The following is a 20,873-nucleotide window of genomic DNA, read 5'->3' as shown; positions in this document are numbered from 1 at the left end:
TTTTATGCCCAGTGTAGATTAAATCATAACACAATCACTTTAAGGTGTTTCCCTGACTGCTCCAGCCCCATATTAAATTATGTTTACATTGATGACTTCATTTCTGTTAGCAGAAATTCCTGGAAGTTCAAAAAAGTAGATCGGCCGGGGGGGGGGGGCCTATTTACTACTTTATCTCCCAAACCAAATGAAACATCTACTACCTCACTGATAAAACATATAAGGTTTATGGTCATCAGTACGTTTTACGTAACGCTGATTGGTACGTTTTCTATTAAAAAAAAAAAGTCCCAATTATTCTCAGGTCTGTATAAAAAAAAAAAGTCAAGAGTTTGAGCCCTTTAGATACCTAAATTGTACCTTCTATTTCCTCTAATATTTCTTCTATTAGTTTTACATAAAAAACAACATTGTCCTTAATATCCTCCCTCTCTCTACATATGTATTTACAAATACAAAAATAAATACGAATGTAAAAATTCAGTAATTAAAGGGCTTTATATACACTAGAAATTAGTTGTTTACATTTGCTTAAGATGGTATTTCCTTAATCACAACCACCTTAATTGGGAAGAATATGCTTAATTTTCAAAAGAATATATGACGTGCACAACTTTCACACATTCTCTTAAAATACCCAGTTTCACCTATTTTTAAAAACTATTGTTAGTCAAGAAAGTACATAATCTTAATTTAGTACTACCCTTCATATAATCACAAAAAAGATAATTTGCTAAGAGCCTTTTCCCATTAAGAGATATGAATCCATATTCAAAATATTTTACTGCAAAAGATAATCTAACTTGAAGCAAAATGACATACATCGAGTTCAAAGAAAAAATCTTGTTCTTTGGATGCAATTTCATAATCTGCTCTTAAAGCCAGGTCATGGACTTTCAGACATTCTCCAAGATCCATTCTCTGGGTGGGGGGAGAAAAAAGACACATATTATTAAAACAGAAAATATACTTTTTCAAAAATTCATTAACAACCACAATTCTCTTCAGAATAATGATTAAGTCATACAGATGTTTATTTATGGACTTTCAAATTACAAAATTTCACAGACAGGTATAAAACTTGGTGCCTGCATGGAATAACCCGCATGAATTCTGTCTACCAACAGATGGGAACCATGATCACTTGTGTACTTAAGAACACATGGGCAAGGAAAAGCCTGTCAGAATCTGAGAAGAGCTTCTAGCTTTTATCTCAAAACATATTTCACTTGGCCCTTTAACACAGAAAGACAAAGTTAATTTAAAATCAAAGTAGGGCTTCCCTGGTGGTGCAGTGGTTAAGAATCTGCCTGCCAATGCAGGGGACACGGGTTCGACCCCTGGTCCGGGATGATCCCACATGCCACGGAGCAACTAAGCCCATGTGCCACAACTACTGACCCTGGGCTCTAGAACCCGCGAGCCACAACTACTGAGCCTGCGGGCCACAACTACTGAAGCCTCCGCACCTAGAGCCCGTGCTCCACAACTAGAGAAGCCACCACAATGAGAAGCCCACGCACCACAATGAAGAGTAGCCCCCGCTCGTCGCAACTAGAGAAAGCCTGCACGCAGCAACGAAGACCCAACACAGCCAAATATAAATAAATAAACTAAACTAAAATCAGAAGAGCGAGCAAATCAAACTGCTGAATTATAGTCAATATTCTTTGAATAACACTCTAATTTTCAAATAAAGATGGAGTCCTCAAACAATAGACTGGTAATCTTGATATAGATTCCAGACAACACTCCAGGTGAACTAGTAAAGAGGTAATTTATTAAAACCCAATATAACTTCACAAAGAATAAGTATCTGGCCCCACTTTGATAAGCATATGTCAGGGAAATAAAATAAATACCAAGTAGATATTTATTTCAATAAGGAATCTACTAGGATCCTTCTACTTGAAATTCCAATTAGATATTATTTACCCAATTAGAGGCTTTTCTCATATCTGAGACAAAAATTTCTAAAATTCTGTCCACTTTTACATGTATCTGGGCAACTGATAAGATCTTTCATGAAATCCTTTTGGAAGCATACTGAACAGAAAAAAATGGGCTAGATGTAAAGATAATTACAGATGTGATTAAAGGTGATCAGAGCAAAGCAGAGATTTTCCAACTAGAGGTATGCTATCCCATCACTGGAATGTCACAGAATCTCTGGAAAGTTGGTGAAAGTGAATACAATAATTCAAAAGGGTATAGTAAATATTCCTTTTGTTTTTGTTACACAAATTATGAACAAAGTAAAACTACAACAAAACATTGCAGCAGTAAACATTGTCATCCTTCAACTGACAGCTGAGTACCTAACTTGTGCCAAGCACTATGCCAGGTGCTTGGGACATAGCACCAAGTGACAAAAGATACAGTCTCCAACCTCATGGAGCTGACATTCTAGAAGAGGGGAAGCAAATAATAAACCATACTTGTGTCGCTGAACAAAGTTAAGTGATCTAATAAAACAGTAATGCTCCCATTACTGTGAGAGGCTACTTGGGATGAGGTAGCCAGAGAAGCCCTTTCCGAAGAGGATACATTTAAAATGGATCTAAAAAGTGAGAGGAAGCACACTAACCTTAGGGAAAGCCAAGAAAAGAGTGTTCGAGGTTTACAGAAGATTTAGAAAGCAGATCTTTAAGTAAATACATGCCAGCGTTACTCGGAGGGAACTTTCTAGTAGCAGGGGACAGGCCTCGAGTATCTACAGCACATAGGTCTGGGCCTTAGCTTTGTATATACTATCTAAAAATGACTTTGCCTATTTGACATGGTTGCCAACCACGTGGACATGTGTATAACAAAGGATATGATTATCAACTCTGTACAATATCCCAAGCTTTTTAAAAGGATGGTGAATTCACTGGATTAAGATTCAAAAATATTGATATACCAGATAAAATTTAGTATGAAGGAATAAATATGAAGTCCTACAGCTACATCTAAGAAGTCCAATTTACAAATAACTAGGTTATGAACAAAAAATCTGACAAATTGAAAAACTTACTAGTCAAAAGTAAGGGTTACAGTGTGGCATGACTGAGATAAATTTATGTGATACAAAATTAACTTACAGAATACAGTATGAGCAAAGTTGAGAAATCTCTTATTGAAGGCTGGTTTTAAAAGCAAACCCCTCTCCTCCAAAACACACACTGTTGTGTGCTAACACATTTCAAAAGTGGTATGAATAGGGCTTCCCTGGTGGCGCAGTGGTTGAGAGTCCGCCTGCCGATGCAGGGGACACGGGTTCGTGCCCCGGTCCGGGAAGATCCCACATGCCGAGGAGCGGCTGGGCCCGTAAGCCATGGCCGCTGAGCCTGCGCTCCACAACGGGAGAGGCCACAATGGTGAGAGGCCCACGTACCGCAAAAAAAAAAAAAAAAAAAGTGATATGAATAAACAAGATAAAGTGTCTCAAAACAAAGCTATACAAAACAGCCAGAGAACGGATGTAATTAGCTAGAGAAGAATTAAGATGTGAAAAGTCAACTGAAGAACTTTTCAACATGAAGCAGAAACAGAGTGTATTATGGTCCCAAGGGACTCCAGAGAGTTAGACTTTAGTCCTCTCAACATAAGAAAATAACCTTCTAATAATCAGAGCTTTCCAAAGATGGAATAAGCTTTCTTGAGAGCTTAGTTGCCAGATAACTGAGAGGTTCAAATACAGTTTAGACAACCATTTCTCTAGGGTAGTGAATAAAGAATTCAACCATCAGATAACTTTTATTCTTTCCTCCAACTCTGAGATCTTATGACTATCTTTAAAAAAAAGTTTCTCAGTAAAACTATATTACCTCAGTTCTTAATTATGTAAAGGAATGAATGGGAAAATATAAATAGACAATGTCCTCAAAGTTATCCTTTTGGAAATAATAAGGAATATTCACCACCATTATAAAAGTCCTCATCACACTAATGGTCTAAAGTGTCAGTGTTGCCGAGGATGCTGAGATTTTCCAGGCCCCATTGCTTACTCTCATTCATTAGTCCCTGGATTAACAAACTAAGGAGCTTTCCAGTGATAAGAAACGGCAACTGAAACTGTGTGGAAATTCAAAGCTGCTTATTAGGCAACATTTATTAAGAAAAAACTGCAGAAAAACATTTAACACTCTTTATAAGAAACATGCAGGAGGGCTTCCCTGGTGGCGCAGTGGTTGAGAGTCCGCCTCCCGATGCGGGGGACACGGATTTGTGCCCCCGTCTGGGAGGATCCCATGCGACGCGGAGCAGCTGGGCTCATGAGCCATGGCCGCTGAGCCTGCGCGCCCGGAGCCTGTGCTCCGCAACAGGAGAGGCCGCGGCAGTGAGAGGCCCGCGTACCGCAAAAAAAAACAACCACCAACCATGCAGGAAAATAAGACAGGAATGAAAGAAGTTAATGGCAAAAAGAATGGTGTTACCCCCTTGGTTACACCAGCCTGTTGATTTCTTAATAATAATATCTTAATTAACATTAATCATTCCAACAATCCTATTTGCATGTATTTCCACAGCTATAGTTGTTCATGCTATGCTTATTTCATAAAATGTTAAGACGTCACAATTGGAAATGCCTTTGATCCTGTGCAGCAGCTCTCAGCCTAGACCCGGGGAGCTTTTAAATAATATCAGTGGAAGCTTCTGAAAACAGGCCCAAGCCCAACCCTCCAAAAACTGAATTGTAAAAGCCTCCCAGAAGTTTTTAATGTACAGTGTTGTGAACCACTCACCGATCCAGTTTTATTCCCATTCCACAGACAAAGGAACTGAAGGCCAGAAAGGCTGACTTCTTCAGGGTACTTATTAGGAAATCTGGTTAGCAGATTTCTAGTCTAACACCCCTTCCACTTTATTATGCTAGTTCCAATTATTTCAGTACTAACTCATCTTTTAATATTTTTATTCATCCCCCGTAACATCTAAAAAAGCTCTGCACACAGCAGATATTCAAAGCAGCCGTCTACTGCCTTTCCTTCAGTAATCTCCCTTATTTTTATCCTCTCCATAACTATATTTCCAATCTGTTTTCAAAAACATATAAATTGCCTGTGTTTAACCTAAACATCTCTGTTGTCCACCCATATTATCCTTTGGCAGGAACTCCAGGCTTTCCTCAGTCTATCTTTAAATTTACATCACACAACCAACCAAAAGAAGAAAAGCAACTACATGGGTCAAGAACAAAATGAACACCAAAAAATACCCAATTATATCCCTGTAGCAGAGGTGGAATTTTGGTGACAGGAGTAGAGCTGGGGGTAATATATGCCTTGGGGGGGGATTTATAGAAGGGAAAATATGAGCTCCAAAGGGATAAGGATTTTTTTCTATTCTATCCACTATGTACCTGGGCCTGTATACAGGTACACAAGAATGCTTAAATAAATACTTAATATTTGTTGAATGAACCAAACTAGGAAAAGAGAGCAGAGAAGAACACTGGCACGGGGGGCCCTGGACTTAACGAGCAAGGGTGGTCAAGACGCTCCCCAGGACAAAACTTGTCTGAGCTCTGGAGGGGAAGGTCTTCTTAGCCTCTCCTTGGATTATCTTCTTTGTTGGAACTGCTTTCCTTCTAAGGTGTTTTGAGCTATTCTTCTCTGTTTTTTCCTATGTGCTCCTCTCCTCCAGGAGGAAAACTTACTTGGGCTTTTCACTGTGCTAGGCTATAAGCCTCTGCAGCTTTGGTCTCGTCTAGCTCACCAAAGTAGATCTGGTGGCCAAAGCTGTAGGAGCTAGAAGAGCCTAGTTATAACAAAGACCCCCACCCCGCGCCCCCCGCAAGAGCCTCAGTGCTTATTTCTTCAGGGACCCAGCAGAACAGTAGGTGTAGCAAGGCAAATTTTCAGAATTCTAGATACTAGTCATCTATTTTCCTCTGTCCATAACATCATTACTAACCACTTATTCTGGCATCATGTCATGCACGTGAAGAGTATTTAAAATAAAAAGCCAAAATAAACTCAACAATTACCTGCCACTGTGAAAGTGAGCGAAGGGAAAGTATGCCGATGTTAATGCTCTCCGTGACCCTAGTCATCTAATTAAAAAGCCACCAGAGGGAACCGTGATAGAACCACACCATGACTAAGCATGGACCAATTCTCAAAAGCCAAATCAAACCTGACTTCACCACTGATAGTGCAGTAGTGCTTTGAACACTAAGTGCACAGATATTTCCTGCTGCTAGTGCTTCTCTTTTGAAATAGGTGAGCTTCAAACTGAACAAATTAAAATGTTTGGTTATTTATTTTAACTTAAAGTAACTATTTATGATGAAAGCCACAGGAAGACTTGTAAATTTAACAAGTAATTTACTTCAAATTCTTTCTGCAAATTTATTCTTGGTATTTCAATTAATGGACATCTAAATTCTTAGATTATTGGAAAAATGCTTATTTTTAATTGGATAAATTCAGTTCTGCATTTTGTCCTTTCCATCCTAAATCCTTTCCTCCATGAAGTTTTGACCAACCTACTTCTGATAACAGAATTCTCTTATAACCTCCCAACATTTTATATTATGTTTTACTACTTAATAAAGTTGACTCTGTTAAGTACTTTTTAACTGTTCTTTTGAAGTTCCGAAGGTGACTATTATCTCCTCAAATGAACCCTAAGCATCATGAGGAAAATGGTTTATTTCTCTTATTTTTCCCTCATACACAGAAGATCAGGTTTGCACAACCCATGACTTAACCATTAAATAAACTTGACAATCTGACTAAGGAATTCTACTTCTAGGAACTTGAGGAAACAAGTAAGTACACAAAGATAAATGAACAATAAAGTTTAACAAATGGGGTTTTTGATTTTTAAAATTAGAAACATTTTAAGAGCCTAGCAAAAGGGGTTTGATTAAATGAATTATGGAATAGCCATATAATAGATTACATAGCCATTAGAAACAATGTTCTTGATACTAAGTGGAGAAAAGAGAAGATGGCCAAGAAAGACATATAATAAAATGCCATTTTTGTAACTTCCGATACAGATATTGCTGTGAGGTTGAAGATTTTGTTTGAATTTTTTGACAGTGGTTGAATTAAATGTAATGAGCATATGTTATTCTTATAAGCAGAAAAATCAATGAAGCCACTTCAATTTTGGAGAAAAAAATTAAAGGAACAGAAGCATGTGGAAATTGAACATCAAAATCAACAAAATATTACGGTAGTGCAAATCAAAGGGTTAACTTAGCTAATGGCAGTTAATATGTTAATGAATATATCAGTGATAGAAACGTGACACAGTAACAGCTCCAAGTATCTGCAAATATTTTTGCTTTGTTATATGTTAGTACATTTGCTCAGTTCTGTGAGCTAGATCCTAAAGGGAATTACAAAAAGGTATGAGAATATAAATTCGTGCTATCAAGGAATTTATATTCTCAATGAAAAAAACAAGACATTAAACTAAAGCAACAGCAACAAATGTAAATAAAGATTACATACAAGGATTTCACTGCCATACTGCACACCAAAACCAAAACCAATTAACATATTAATAGTCACTGGGTAAGTAATTTAGGGAACGGCCATGTTGTGAAATAGTACATTGGCATTTAAAAAATGTAGACCGGGCTTCCCTGGTGGCGCAGTGGTTAGGAATCTGCCTACCAATGCAGGGGACACTGGTTCGAGCCCTGGTCCGGGAGGATCCCACTTGCTGCGGAGCAGCTGGGCCCATGTGCCACAACTACTGAGCCTGGGCTCTAGAGCCCGCAAACCACAACTACTGAGCCCACGTGCCACAACTACTGAAGCCTGTGCGCCTGGAGCCCGTGCTCCGCAACAAGAGAAGCCACGACAATGGGAAGCCCGCACACCACAACGAGGAGTAGCCCCAGCTCGTTGCAACTAGAGAAAGCCTGCGCACAGCACCAAAGACCCGACACAGCCAAAAATAATATAAACAAATTAATTTATTAAATATATATATATCTTTAAAATAAATTAAAAAAAATGTAGACCACTAATATGCAAGCTTCTCCAAGACAGGTGAAAAAAATTCAAAGATTCCATTTGTTAGAACACAGACACACATGCATGCACACACACCTGTAAAAGGTACAGAAAGGACAGTGGAAGATGTACATTGAATTCTTAATAGGGTTTAGTCCTGGGAAGGTGGGGGATGATGAATAATGGGAAATATTCATGTTTTATGCTTTCTTCTCTTATACTCGAAGATTATATTGCCAAAATAATAAACAAAGTAAGACAGAGTAGGCACTGACCAACTCAGAAAATATCCCTTTACCTCTCATTATTCATTTAAGTGAGAAATTCACTTAATCTCTCAGAACTTCTCTTTTCTCAAGTACTTCAGGACTGCTATATGGATCAAATTACAGACTGACTAGATTTTAGAAGATTTTGAATGTGAATCAACACATGCAGAACTTACTCTGGACGAAGAGAAGAATGCAAGAATGCTCGACTACTTGGAAAGAAATATGACATGATAAAATCTGTTTCAGAAGCATTAACACCACACTACTGGTTGGACTAACATCCTTGTCAGACAGCAAGGAATATATAAGAATAGACAGCAATATTGGTAAAGCACTAAAAGGAATATATACGTATACCAGCTGGAGAAAAAGTGAAACGAAACCATGACAGCAGGACAGAGAGCACAGGAAATACAAACCCCTAGCCTAGCATTTGAACCATTCCATATACTGTTCCAATGCCAATGCTATTTTCAAATTAAAACAAATCCTCTACACTTTGACCTTCCTTCTTACATCTTCACTTTCTTCCTCCTCACATTTACAAAATCTCTCTTCCATCCATGGTCAGTCCCTGCTTCAAGACCCAGCGCAAGAAGCTTGCCTGGTGGTGCAGTGGTTAAGAATCCGCCTGCCAGTGCAGGGCACACAGGTTTGAGCCCTGGTCCGGGAAGATCCCACATGCCACGGAGCAACTAAGCTCGTGCGCCACAACTACTGAGCCTGCGCTCTACAGCCCGCGAGCCACAACTACTGAAGCCCGCGCTCTGCAACAAGAGAAGCCACCACAATGAGAAGCCCATGCACCGCAAGGAAGAGTAGCCCCCGCTCGCAGCAACAAAGACCCAACGCAGCCAAACATACATACATACATACATAAATAAATAATATATAAAGACCCAGCTCAAGAACAAGAGAAAGCCTAGTATACTATGGAAGAAGCCTTGAAATAACAAAACCTGGATATGAGTTTCAGTTATGCCACTATTGTCTTAAAACAAAAATTAAGGTTTTTCTTTCCTAATTCCAATCCTGTCACTCAAAACTAACAAGTCAAACATGAGTGGTGGGTGAAGAGGAATGGGGCACACTGCACATGCACAAAGTAGTTCCTGCTTTTCTACTACTTCCCAACTTCTTAACTGCCCATTCTCACTTGAATGTTCTTCCTCCAAGTTCACTTTTTCCTGAGTACATAAAGAAAAATAAAGCTCTTCTTCTACCTTTTCTTAATGTATGTTTTTTTGAAGAATATAGTAGGAAATACCTTCTTATCCATTTCTAATCCTAGATATGCAAAGATAGCTAGTTAAAATTAAAACAAATGGCCTTGCCCCACAAAGACTATTCTAATTGAGGAGAGGAAGAACATATATAAATAAGAGAAAACAAGTGCACACTCGGTAGTATGGAAGGCAGGTGCTACACGGGGGTTCAGAGGAATTGTGTGTAGTAAGCCAGGAAGGATTTAAGTTTGTACAGAAAGGTTATTCCAGGCAGAGAAATGGAGATAGGCAAAAATGAGCATGCTGGGCAAGGAGAGTAGTGAGACAACAGTGAATAAATCAGCCTGGGGCTTCCCTGGTGGCGCAGTGGTTGAGAGTCCGCCTGCCGATGCAGGGGACGCAGGTTCGTTCCCCGTCCGGGAAGATCCCACATGCCACGGGGCGGCTCGGCCCGTGAGCCATGGCCGCTGAGCCTCTGCGTCCGGAGCCTGTGCTCCGCAACGGGAGAGGCCACAGCAGTGAGAGGCCCGCATAACGCAAAATAAATAAATAAATCAGTCTGGTCAAAACAGAGGACCAAACTGATTTATTCATTCAAGGGAGAGAGAGACCTACTAAAGATTTTAGATTTTGACCATATAAATAATAGGGAACCACCAAAAGTTTCTGTGTGGGGGCAACATGATAAATTCATTTCCACTCAGGAATGACTGGCTTCTTTTCTTCACATTTAGATCTCTTCAAATGTCATTTCATCAAAAAAAGTTTTCTCCACTCACTGTCAGTGTAGCCCCTTGCCCACTGTCTCAGACTTAACTACACATTTTTGTCACAGCACTTAACATCACGCCTGAAATCACATTATTTCTTTTCACACTTGGTTGTGAAAGAACATTAGAATGTAAGCCCCCATCACTAAAACAGAAACCCCTGTCCACTTCTGTATCCCCAGCATTGCACATGGCACATAGTAGGTCCTCAATAAGTATTTAAGTGAATAAATGAATGAATGCTGATCTCAGCAATTAGCAACACTCTCAGAGAGATAAAAAAATAAATCACGTCTTGAAGGGGAATTTTTTTAACTTTTACTGTGAATTCTCTTTATTTTTCCATTTAGCCCTCATTAATCTGATACCTCTTGCTTGCCCTTTTCTATTTCTTTCTCTGCTTAATTCCATTATTACCTAAATTTCATTACTGCAAACACTGTTATAATAAATACCAAAAAGGGGGGACACATAAAAACCTACCTGAATTTGGATATTTTACAAATTACATTATCCAATACATCAACATATATGCTTATATTTTTTGACCCTGTAGACCAAAAACGTGTATGGGGTAATATATATTCAAGATGTTTTATTCAATATAGGTAAACACCAAATGCTTTAAAAAGACCCTTTCGTGAGTAACTATCATCAAATTATTGGATTGGCCAAAAAGTTCGTTCAGGTTTTTCCGTAAGATCTTACTGGAAAACCCTAACAATCTTAAAGAAAAACCCAAACAAACTTTTTGGCCAACCCAATAGAAAGGATTATACTAAGTCATTTGATCTTGCCACCTGCACATCAAGACAGAATGCATCACATTTAAAAAAATACTTCCAGTGATAAGACAGTCCATGACTTTGCTTGATGTTTGTGGTTAATCACCTGTATAATAAAAATATGTTTCAAGTTTTTGGTTCTTACCATGTGTTTGCTCTGTGTTCATTGTCTACATCTTCCAAATGATGCATTTATAACTCTATCCCACCTTTCTCAATGAATAGCCTCAGAGAACACACTAGTTTCTTCAGATTTGTTTAAAATGCAGTTTATAAAACTGTGCCTATCTCCAAAAAAGATCTAGAGAGTTCAGGGACTACTAAGTGATGATTCCTGGTTCTTAGGTAATAAGCATTTATTGAGAATCATTGTACAGAAAAACAAATGTGTGGGAACTCCCTGTCGGTCCAGTGATTAGGACTCTGCACTCTCACTGTCGAGGGCCCAGGTTCAATCCCTGGTTGGGGAACCCACAAGCTGCCATGGCGTGGCCAAAAAAAAAAAGAGAGAGAGAGAGAGAGAGAGAAATAAATGTGACAGTGAAACATGCTGACAAAGTAACAAGGCTATGAAAAACAACCTGCTTGAACAATGACTTCCAGACCTCACTCTGCTTTGCTTGGAAATTATTGGTCTTTGCTACTCTGTAATGTTTCAAGAGTCATCCTAAATGACAGGTCCAAGATTTAAGATCCACTTCAAAAAACAACAGGGGGTTTCCCTGGTGGCACAGTGGTTAAGAATCCACCTGCCGGGCTTCCCTGGTGGCGCAGTGGTCGAGAGTCCGCCTGCCGATGCGGGGGACGCGGGTTCGTGCCCCAGTCCAGGAGTATCCCACGTGCCGCGGAGCAGCTGGGCCCATGAGCCATGGCCGCTGAGCCTGCGCGTCCAGAGGCTGTGCTCCACGACGGGAGAGGCCACAGCAGTGAGAGGCCCACATACCGAGGAAAAAAAAAAAAGAATCCACCTGCCAATGCAGGGGAGACGGCTGCAAGCCCTGGTCCGGGAAGATCCCACATGCCGTGGTGCAACTAAGCCCGTGTGCCACAACTACTGAGCCTGTGCTCTAGAGCCCGCGAGCCACAACTACTGAAGCCCACGTGCCTAGAGCCTGTGCTCTGCAACAAGAGAAGCCACTTCAATGAAAAGCCCCGCACACCGCAACAAAGAGTAGCCCCCGCTCGCCACAACTAGAGAAAGCCCGCGCGCAGCAACAAAGACCCAATGCAGCCAAAACAAAACAAATAAAAAACAAAAACAAAGCCAAAACAAACAGCAGGACAGAGGACGTACGTAATTATAAATGAAATAAGGTAGCTGTGTGTGAAATATTTACTGAAGCTGGCATACAGGTACATGAAGTTCATTATACAACAACTCTACTTTTACTTATAGTTGAAATTTTCTATTAATGAAGTTTAAAAAGACTCCTCGGGCTTCCCTAGTGGCGCAGTGGTTGAGAGTCCGCCTGCCGATGCAGGGGACACGGGTTCGTGCCCCGGTCCGGGAAGATCCCACATGCCGCGGAGCAGCTGGGCCCGTGAGCCATGGCCGCTGAGCGTGCACGTCCGGAGCCTGTGCTCCGCAACAGGAGAGGCCACAACAGTGAGAGGCCCGCGTAACACACACACACAAAAAAAAAGATTCCTCAAACTGATTCAATATTACAGAATAAAAATTAGAGTAAAATTAACTTGTATTTGATCTACAAAGACTGGACATCAGCACAATAGTTCATCTTATTTACATGTATGTATATTTGTATTTAACCATTAATCCAAGTCACGGACAAACATGCTGACCAAGCTCAATTAGAGACAGACTAAACTAGAACAAGATTCTAGAACACATGGTCTCTGGGTCCCCTTAAAAAAATCACTTCCATAAGCCTGAAGTATATTAACTTATTTTAAGAATATGAAATTAATGACTGCAAGATTATTCTCAATAACAGAAAAAGGTTATTTCCCAAGGACAGAAGTACCCCAAGTTGAACAGCTCAGGGTATTCATGTGACAATTTGCCAACAATACTCCAAATTATATACAGGACTGGGTTTTTAAAGTTTAACAGTAAAGCTCTAATTATTCACTGGGGAGCTCTTAATACGCCTCTGATTTCCTAAGCACCTAATGTATTTTTGGTTTACTGCTTGTTAAAGGGATGCGTATTTTTGTAAGAAACCGAGAATAAAATATAAGCAGCAAATCTGATTAATATAAGGAAACTTCAATATCCAGATCTGGTAAAAACCTGGGCTATCTGGCAGTTTTGCAAATTTGGAAGCTCTAGAAATTGACGGTCATAGAAATTTAAAAAAAAAAAATTCAAGCCAGTCATCTGGGCCAATGTTTTGTTTTCTTTCTTTTTTTTTTTAATTTCGGCCATGCCATGGCGGCTTCTGGGATCTCAGTTCCCTGAACAGGGATTAAATTAAACCTGGGCCACAGCAGTCAACGTGCCGAATCCTAACCACTAGACCACCTGGGCTAATGTTAAAAACACTTGTTTAAAAACGCCTAAGTATCCCAAAACAAACCCTTTCCGGAGAAGAGGTTATGAGTTTAAACTGTCTATAGACTAATTTTCTCACATCTGCATGTGAAACCACTGCTGTCATGTTTTGATACGCAACTCAATATCAAGATACTCTACGGGGCTTCCCTGGTGGCGCAGTGGTTGAGAGTCTGCCTGCCGATGCTGGGGACGCGGGTTCGTGCCCCGGTCCGGGAGGATCCCACATGCCGCGGAGCAGCTGGGCCCGTGAGCCACGGCCACTGAGCCTGCGCGTCCGGAGCCTGTGCTCCGCAACGGGAGAGGCCACAACAGTAAGAGGCCCACGTAACGCCAAAAAAAAAAAAAAAAAAGAATACCCTCCAGCTCCTTATCTGTTAGAAGGTAATACTTTTTCCACAGTCATTAATTTTTGAAACTCAAAGTTAGTTTTTGGAACATTTATTTCACTTTCTACTTCTGGGTGATTGATTATTCATTTAACACAATGGAGGGACACCGTTCTAGATGCTGGGGATATAGCAGTGAACAAAATGTCCTTGCCCTTACTATGAAACTTATATTCTACTGAGTGGCTGAGAAAATTCTGTGCAGGTTTAGTTCTTATCACTTATTCTGCTTCTCTAAACTTTCATGGCTCCTTTAAATTTGTACTATCAAAGAGACTTCAGCAGTTTTAAAGCTCAGGTTTGTAGGTATCCAAGGTATTGATTATAACCAGGCCTTAAAAGAAAGCGTTAGAGAAGCAATAAAGGAGTTTCAATTAATAAAAACTTCATTTTGGATAAAACCCAGAACCTACTGGGGACACCGTAAAATCAACTCAGGATTTTTGACAACCAATAAATACTCCCATCCAATCACTTCAAAAGGCAGATAAAATTTTACTATATTCCTGTCCCTAAGTATTTCACAATGTCAGCTTTTCTTAAATTCTATTTCAGAGCTGCAGACTCTCTTTATAAAAACAAAATGTCATGGAAAAATCCCTGTATTTAAAATGTGTAAAAATTCCCATCAAAATAGGAAAGACTGGCCTGTCCCCAGGTCCTCAGTGAATGAGGTACCTCTAAGGACATTTCAGAAACATCTTAAAGTCACTGTCTTAGGTAACTGTGTTATCTAAAAAAACTAACAACACAACAAAAAACATTTTTAAAAGTATTCGGATTAAAATAACCCTAAGATTCCTGTGTGGTATAATATACTGTGATTCTTTTGTGAGACATCTGACAAAGACAATTTCTCTGAACCTTAATTTTTCTATCTATATAAAATGATGGCCAGGGCTTCCCTGGTGGCGCAGTGGTTGAGAGTCCGCCTGCCAATGCAGGGGACACAGGTTCGTACCCGGGTCCAGGAAGATCCCACATGCCGCGAAGCGGCTGGTCCCGTGAGCCATGGCCGCTGAGCCTGTGCGTCCAGAGCCTGTGCTCCGCAACGGGAGAGGCCACAACAGTGAGAGGCCCGCGTACCGCAAAAAACAAAAACAAAAACAAAAAAGACGCAGACATAGAGAATGGACTTGAGGATACAGGGAGGGGGAAGGGTAAGCTGGAACGAAGTAAGAGAGTGGCATGGACTTAAATATACTACCAAATGTAAAACATATAGCTAGTGGGAAGCAGCTGCATAGCACAGGGAGATCGGCTCAGTGCTTTGTGGCCACCTAGAGGGATGGGACAGGGAGGGTGGGAGGGAGACGTAAGAGGGAGGAGATATGGGGATGTATGTATATGTATAGCTGATTCACTTTGTTATAAAGCAGAAACTAACACACCATTGTAAAGCAATTATACTCCAATAAAGATGTTAAAAAAAAAATGATGGCCTTACACTAGAAAACATGATGGCCTGTCAACACTAAAATTATACTATGATGAAGGCTATAAGAATTAGTAGTGGCCACTTCTGAATTTAGGATAGATGCATTATAAGAGTATATATTTCCATCTCTGCAGATCTTAATCTCAAGTTTCTGCTTTAGATTTAATGCCTTCTGTAAATTATTACTATCATATATCCTTTTCCTAGATCACTAGGAACTAGATGGAAAGATTTTTTTTTAAGCACTTCAATATACTTATCTTTCCTCAGGGAATATATGTGCCAGAAATAATGTGGTTCATTTTTTGGGGGGGGCGGGGGGACAACTGTACTTAGGTTTTTTGTTTTGCCTAAATCTGAAAGGAGATGCTGTCTACTTTCTGCATGGTAAATAGAAGAGGGAGAAAACTAATTGTTCCAAAGGAGGAGAAGAGTGAGACTAAAACAAAAAATTCTGGATGAACAGGAAAATAATCCATGCCTTTGAAACACAAAAACTTCCTAATTATAGAAATATTCATGCTTCTTATAAAAACCATAATCTAAAGATACATATACACACAATTATTTTGATTCTCTGTTCTACATTTTACCTCCTCTAATTAATTTGTTAGCTTAAGAGTCAGTTATAGCAGAATAACCTACATGGGAAAAGAATCTGAAAAAGAATGGATATACATATAACTGAATCATTTTGCTGTATACCTGAAACTAACACATTGTAAATCAACTATACTCCAATATAAAATTTTTAAAAAAAAAAGTTAGTTATACCAGAGTACCAGACTAAAGAATGGTAAAATGTTACAGGGGCATTTTCATCAAGCTGAATTCCAGGAACTTCCCTAGTGGCACAGTGGTTGGGAATCCGCCTGCCAATTCAGGGGACAAGGGTTCTATCTCTGGTCCGGGAAGATCCCACATGCTGCAGAGCAACTAAGCCCGTGTGCCACAACTACTGAGCCCGTGAGCCACAACTACTGAAGCCTGCATGCCTAAAGCCCATGCTCTGCAACAAGAGAAGCCACCACAATGAGAAGCCTGCACACCACAATGAAGAGTAGCCCCCACTCACCGCAACTAGAGAAAGCCTGCAAGCAGCAATGAAGACCCAACGCAGCCAAACATAAATAAATAAAGATAAATAAATTTATTTTAAAAAAAAGCTGAATTCCAAAAATATTCCATACTGTCAGTTATGAGTATATTTTTAGAAACGATACTCTTCATCTCCAAGTGCTCGGTATAAAGTTCAACCTTTTTATAATAATAATAAGCCAAAGAATATATTTCTGTGTATTATTCTGCTAAATAATCCAGAATATTGATGAGTCATATTCTGCTGGAAGTGACAGATCTGAGGAACAAGGTCTGGAAAACTAAAGGGCAACCTTCAGTTACATAACAAAGAAAAAGCATTATAAAAAGTTACAATTTAGTTCTTTTCATCCTTGATCTAACGTCAAAAATAAATAAACAAGCATCTTCAACACACAGAAGTGTGAACTATTAGATTCCGTGCCAGAACAGCGTGTGTTCTACAGAGACTGGATGCTAAAGAAGTCTGAGCTCTGTAATTACAAACCATTTGTACATAGGATAAACTGTTATAAATAGCCCTTTTTAGTAATAAGGGTCATGAGAAAGTCACTCCGTGGATGATTTCAAGTTCTCAAGGACATCACACTGTGACAACCTTGGACTCTTACAAAGTCCTAGAGCCAGCCCTTAAAACTCTGCTTAAGAGGTTCACAACCACTTAACCCCATCCTTACATATGACAATCTCTTGCCTATTAAGATGACAAAAAGGAGATATTTCTCATACAGAGTTTCCCTGGCAAGTGCCTTTCCAAGGGCTTTCCTTAACTGTTTTTCATGTGATCCAAGACACCATCAATTTTAAGCCTCATCATTAAATTCTGTACTATAAGAAAAATGTTACAAATTAAAATAGTGTTTTTCTATCATCAATTTTAAGATGCATATTTCAGAGATATTAAAATTTGAAAAAATGTGCTTCTTACAAATCCACCAGCAAGAATTTTATAAGAAGGAAAGTCCAAGACCAACACTAATCCTTTTTATTTAACTTGATGAAGGATTAAGTATTACCTACAGAGTAGAAAACATGTTGAATAAAACTACAGCTCAGAAAATTTGGGTTTGGTTCCAGTTTTACCTTAAATCAATACAACTAAATAATTTTGAATAAATCACTTTACTGTCATTAAGGCTAACTATGGAATATACACCCAACAGAATTATTTTGAAAAATAAATGAATGTGACTGCACTGTATACATTATAAAATGTAAAAGTACAATTGTGATGTCAGATTTTTTTCATTATTATTAATGCCATACCTGAAGAATATAATAATATGTCAAAGTCTTGCTATGGCTGGTTTTAAAGTACTAAAAATTTAAATTCTGCCATTTTATCAATTAATCTTATCCTCAAAATTCATTTGAAGTGATAATTTAGCCTTAAATATCATTAAATGTTAAATTTAATAATAAATGTGAAGAATCATATAATACTACAGATAATTACTAATATTATAGATTTCAACTGTATTATAGCAGAGTAGAAAATACTTTAATTATGGAAATTCTGAAGAGCAGATATGAGGGTTAATTATCTGTCACAGTCCTAATTCAAGTGCTCAGAAACTGGATGTCTTCCCTTTCAATATTATACTTAAAAAAATTTAAGTATTACATATTTTTTAAATGTTAGCTCTTCTATTCCTTTTAACATAATATAGTTTCGACGGTCTTCACTATTGGAAAAAGTGGTGTTTTTGATCAAAAATGCCTTGATACTTATGTATTTGAGGTATTTAACTCCTCCTATCAAGGAAGAAACCACTCTTTAAGACTCTGAGCTTCCACTTCAGGGTGCACGGGTTCCAGAAGAAACCACTAATTTAGACATCTTTAATTAAGGGAACTCATTGCTTCTGCAAATGGAAGTTTGAAATCTTTTCTTCATTTCAGACAAATGACAAAGTCAGCTAAATGTTTAGGCCCTACCAGCCCTCCTCTGCTATCCTTGTGAATGGAAGCTCTTGAAAGTGAGTTATCATTTCAATCAAATCCAAAAGCCAGGGAATCAAATCCTCTGTCCCATCATCATGTGATTTATCTACCAAATTAAAATGATGCTCTAAGATTAACCAACATCACTAGATATAGAACTTAAATTAAGTGAGCTTTACATCATTAGGAGTAAGCAATATAAGTGAATTTTAACCGACAACAATACTCACAAATTGTGTAAATTTAAGTATCTACCAGTATATTTTCCCCACAATGATTTCCACATTCAAATGTGCACAAATCTTAATAAAAATGTATACTGTTTTGGATGAAAGTCTACTCTGCTCAACAGTGAAGTAAACAATTTAAAAAAGCATTTACAGGGCTTCCCTGGTGGCGCAGTGGTTGAGAGTCCGCCTGCCGATGCAAAGGACACGGGTTCATGCCCCGGTCTGGGAAGATCCCACGTGCCGCAGAGCGGCTGGGCCCGTGAGCCATGGCCGCTGAGCCTGCGCGTCCGGAGCCTGTGCTCCGCAACGGCAGAGACCACAACAGCGAGAGGGCGCGTACCAACAACAACAAAAAAATCATTTATATTATTTCTAAACTAAAAGTGCAACTGCTGTATAATAACTGCCTCTATGTTTCAAATAAGAAATGCTTTTTAAAAGCTTGCTCTGAAGAATGGAAAAAATTATAAAGTAAAACTCAGCAATCATTTTTGTGAGGAATCCAATTATTGCAGATCTAAATTATCAACCTGAATATAAGGGATGCAAACTGCTGCGCTAACAAGTGTTTAAAAAAAAAATCACTGCATAATAATGTGACACGAAATTAAGACTATCAAATAGTTTGTTTTCGTAGTATACCAATAACAAAACAATAGATTTAATAAACACGTACAGTTCCAGACAGGACATCATGGGGGCAACAATTCAGAAGGTGACTCTTGCATACTCTGTCATCACTGAATTTGATTCGTTGACGAGTAGTATCTCCTGTAATAGAGGAAAGTTAATAACATTCAAGGTTAGACAACTGGAAAATATTTATTTTCTGAGAGCCCTACCATCACTAGCTTTTTATGTGTGGCTATACACACACACATTTATAAATCAGCTCAACAGGGGTTAGTTTTTATATAATATCCTACAGAAAAACTATTTTAGACAACATGCAGTTGCAGTATGTGTACTGCACATGTAATTCAAATAGTCAAAGTGGGAAAGCAATGCATTCTGTTAAACAGAGTACTTCAGAAAAGCATAGCATGTAGAGCAGGAATGGACCTTAAAGATTATCGAGTCCAACTCCTTCATACTGCAGATGAGGAAATGAGGCCCCAAGAGGTTAAGTGACTTGCAGCAGGCCCACTAGGAGAATTTCTACTGGTATACAATGTTCCCTACTTGACACTAAGCACTGATTTATATTTTAATTATTTACATTAATTGAAAAACATAAAAAGTAATCTTGCAAACATTGCATACACACTGCGAATCCCCACTGAACCCCAGACGCCATTTCTTCCACTATTTTGTTCCAGCTGAAGTGTCTCCCTTTTGCTGCTGGGAGGAGTTAGAGAGGGTAGAATAACGTGTTTAAGAGCGTACAAACCTGGAAGAAGGACTTACACACCAGTCAAACAAAGGCATACTGCCTAAATGAAATGTTAACTTTAATGCCTCCAAAGGTCCCACACCTCCAAGTTTTATGTAGTCTGTGCTATATATGGTCAAACCGGGTACATTTAAATTCATTCTGTCTTCATTTAACATAATACACCTCCTAAGCAACAGAAGCACCCAACCTAATCAAATATGCCTATCTACTCAAAACTTTAAAGAATCTAAGAAAAAGAAAGGTAACTATATTAACAAAATATAGATGTTAGTTACATTTTTTTTTGCTTAGAATCTCTTTGGGGGGTGGGGGGACTCTTAAGGACATTTCCTCTAAGTAAAATGATAAGCCCTAGGAAATGAACGTGTTTTATTTTTAGCCTTAAACTGATATCGTCATTGATGAATGAAAACCTACTGGTGAATTACTGAAGCGAGAACTGTTGGTACCAAAATAGACTTTAAACACCACTGAACTAAAAACTTTCATCTATGAAGTGATTCAATTATCTAAATTAATTTGTTTTTCACATGTGAATAACAAAAAAGGTTAAAACTTTACCCCTTTCACATGGTCTTATTTTGAAGAGCTTAACTCAAAGTCAACTAAATACTATCATTTTTAGGAGGGGTAAGATTTTGTTCAAATTGTTTTAATTTGGTTAAAAAGACTTAAAGAACATATTAATTTACAACCAGGTTGATAAAATTTTAAGAATAGTAATTTATAGCTAAAATGATAGCTTCAGAGCAGTTCAACAATAGGTTTTCTAGAGGCTAGTCTCTAGTTAAAGTAGGTTATTTTTGACACCACAATTTGGAATAATTAATTTAGTGTTCACGCCTGCTA

At 38.7% G+C, this 20,873-nt stretch overlaps 1 protein-coding gene across 5 annotated transcripts in view; it reads right to left on the bottom strand.

The window, feature by feature from the left end:
* The window catches only part of LOC114901424 (putative RNA-binding protein Luc7-like 2), a 57,114-nt gene that overhangs the window by 22,786 nt on the left and 13,455 nt on the right, over positions 1–20,873 (bottom strand). For all 5 annotated transcript variants that reach the window (XR_003795127.1, XM_029233118.1, XM_029233117.1 and 2 more), the window contains 2 exons: positions 19,305–19,399; positions 823–921 (listed from right to left, as the gene is read on the bottom strand). Coding sequence is in view for 4 of the 5 variants with exons in the window: in XM_029233118.1 (XP_029088951.1) it covers positions 823–921; positions 19,305–19,399 (194 nt within the window). In the remaining variant the exon portion in view is untranslated. The remainder of the gene's footprint in view (positions 1–822; positions 922–19,304; positions 19,400–20,873) is intronic.

Source organism: Monodon monoceros, unplaced genomic scaffold, assembly GCF_005190385.1.
Source record: "Monodon monoceros isolate NGI ecotype Baffin Bay Population unplaced genomic scaffold, NGI_Narwhal_1 Super_Scaffold_2, whole genome shotgun sequence".
NCBI classification, from domain to species: domain Eukaryota; kingdom Metazoa; phylum Chordata; class Mammalia; order Artiodactyla; family Monodontidae; genus Monodon; species Monodon monoceros.
The sequence above is the reverse complement of the archived record's forward strand: the minus strand, read 5'-3'. Positions and strand labels throughout refer to the sequence as shown.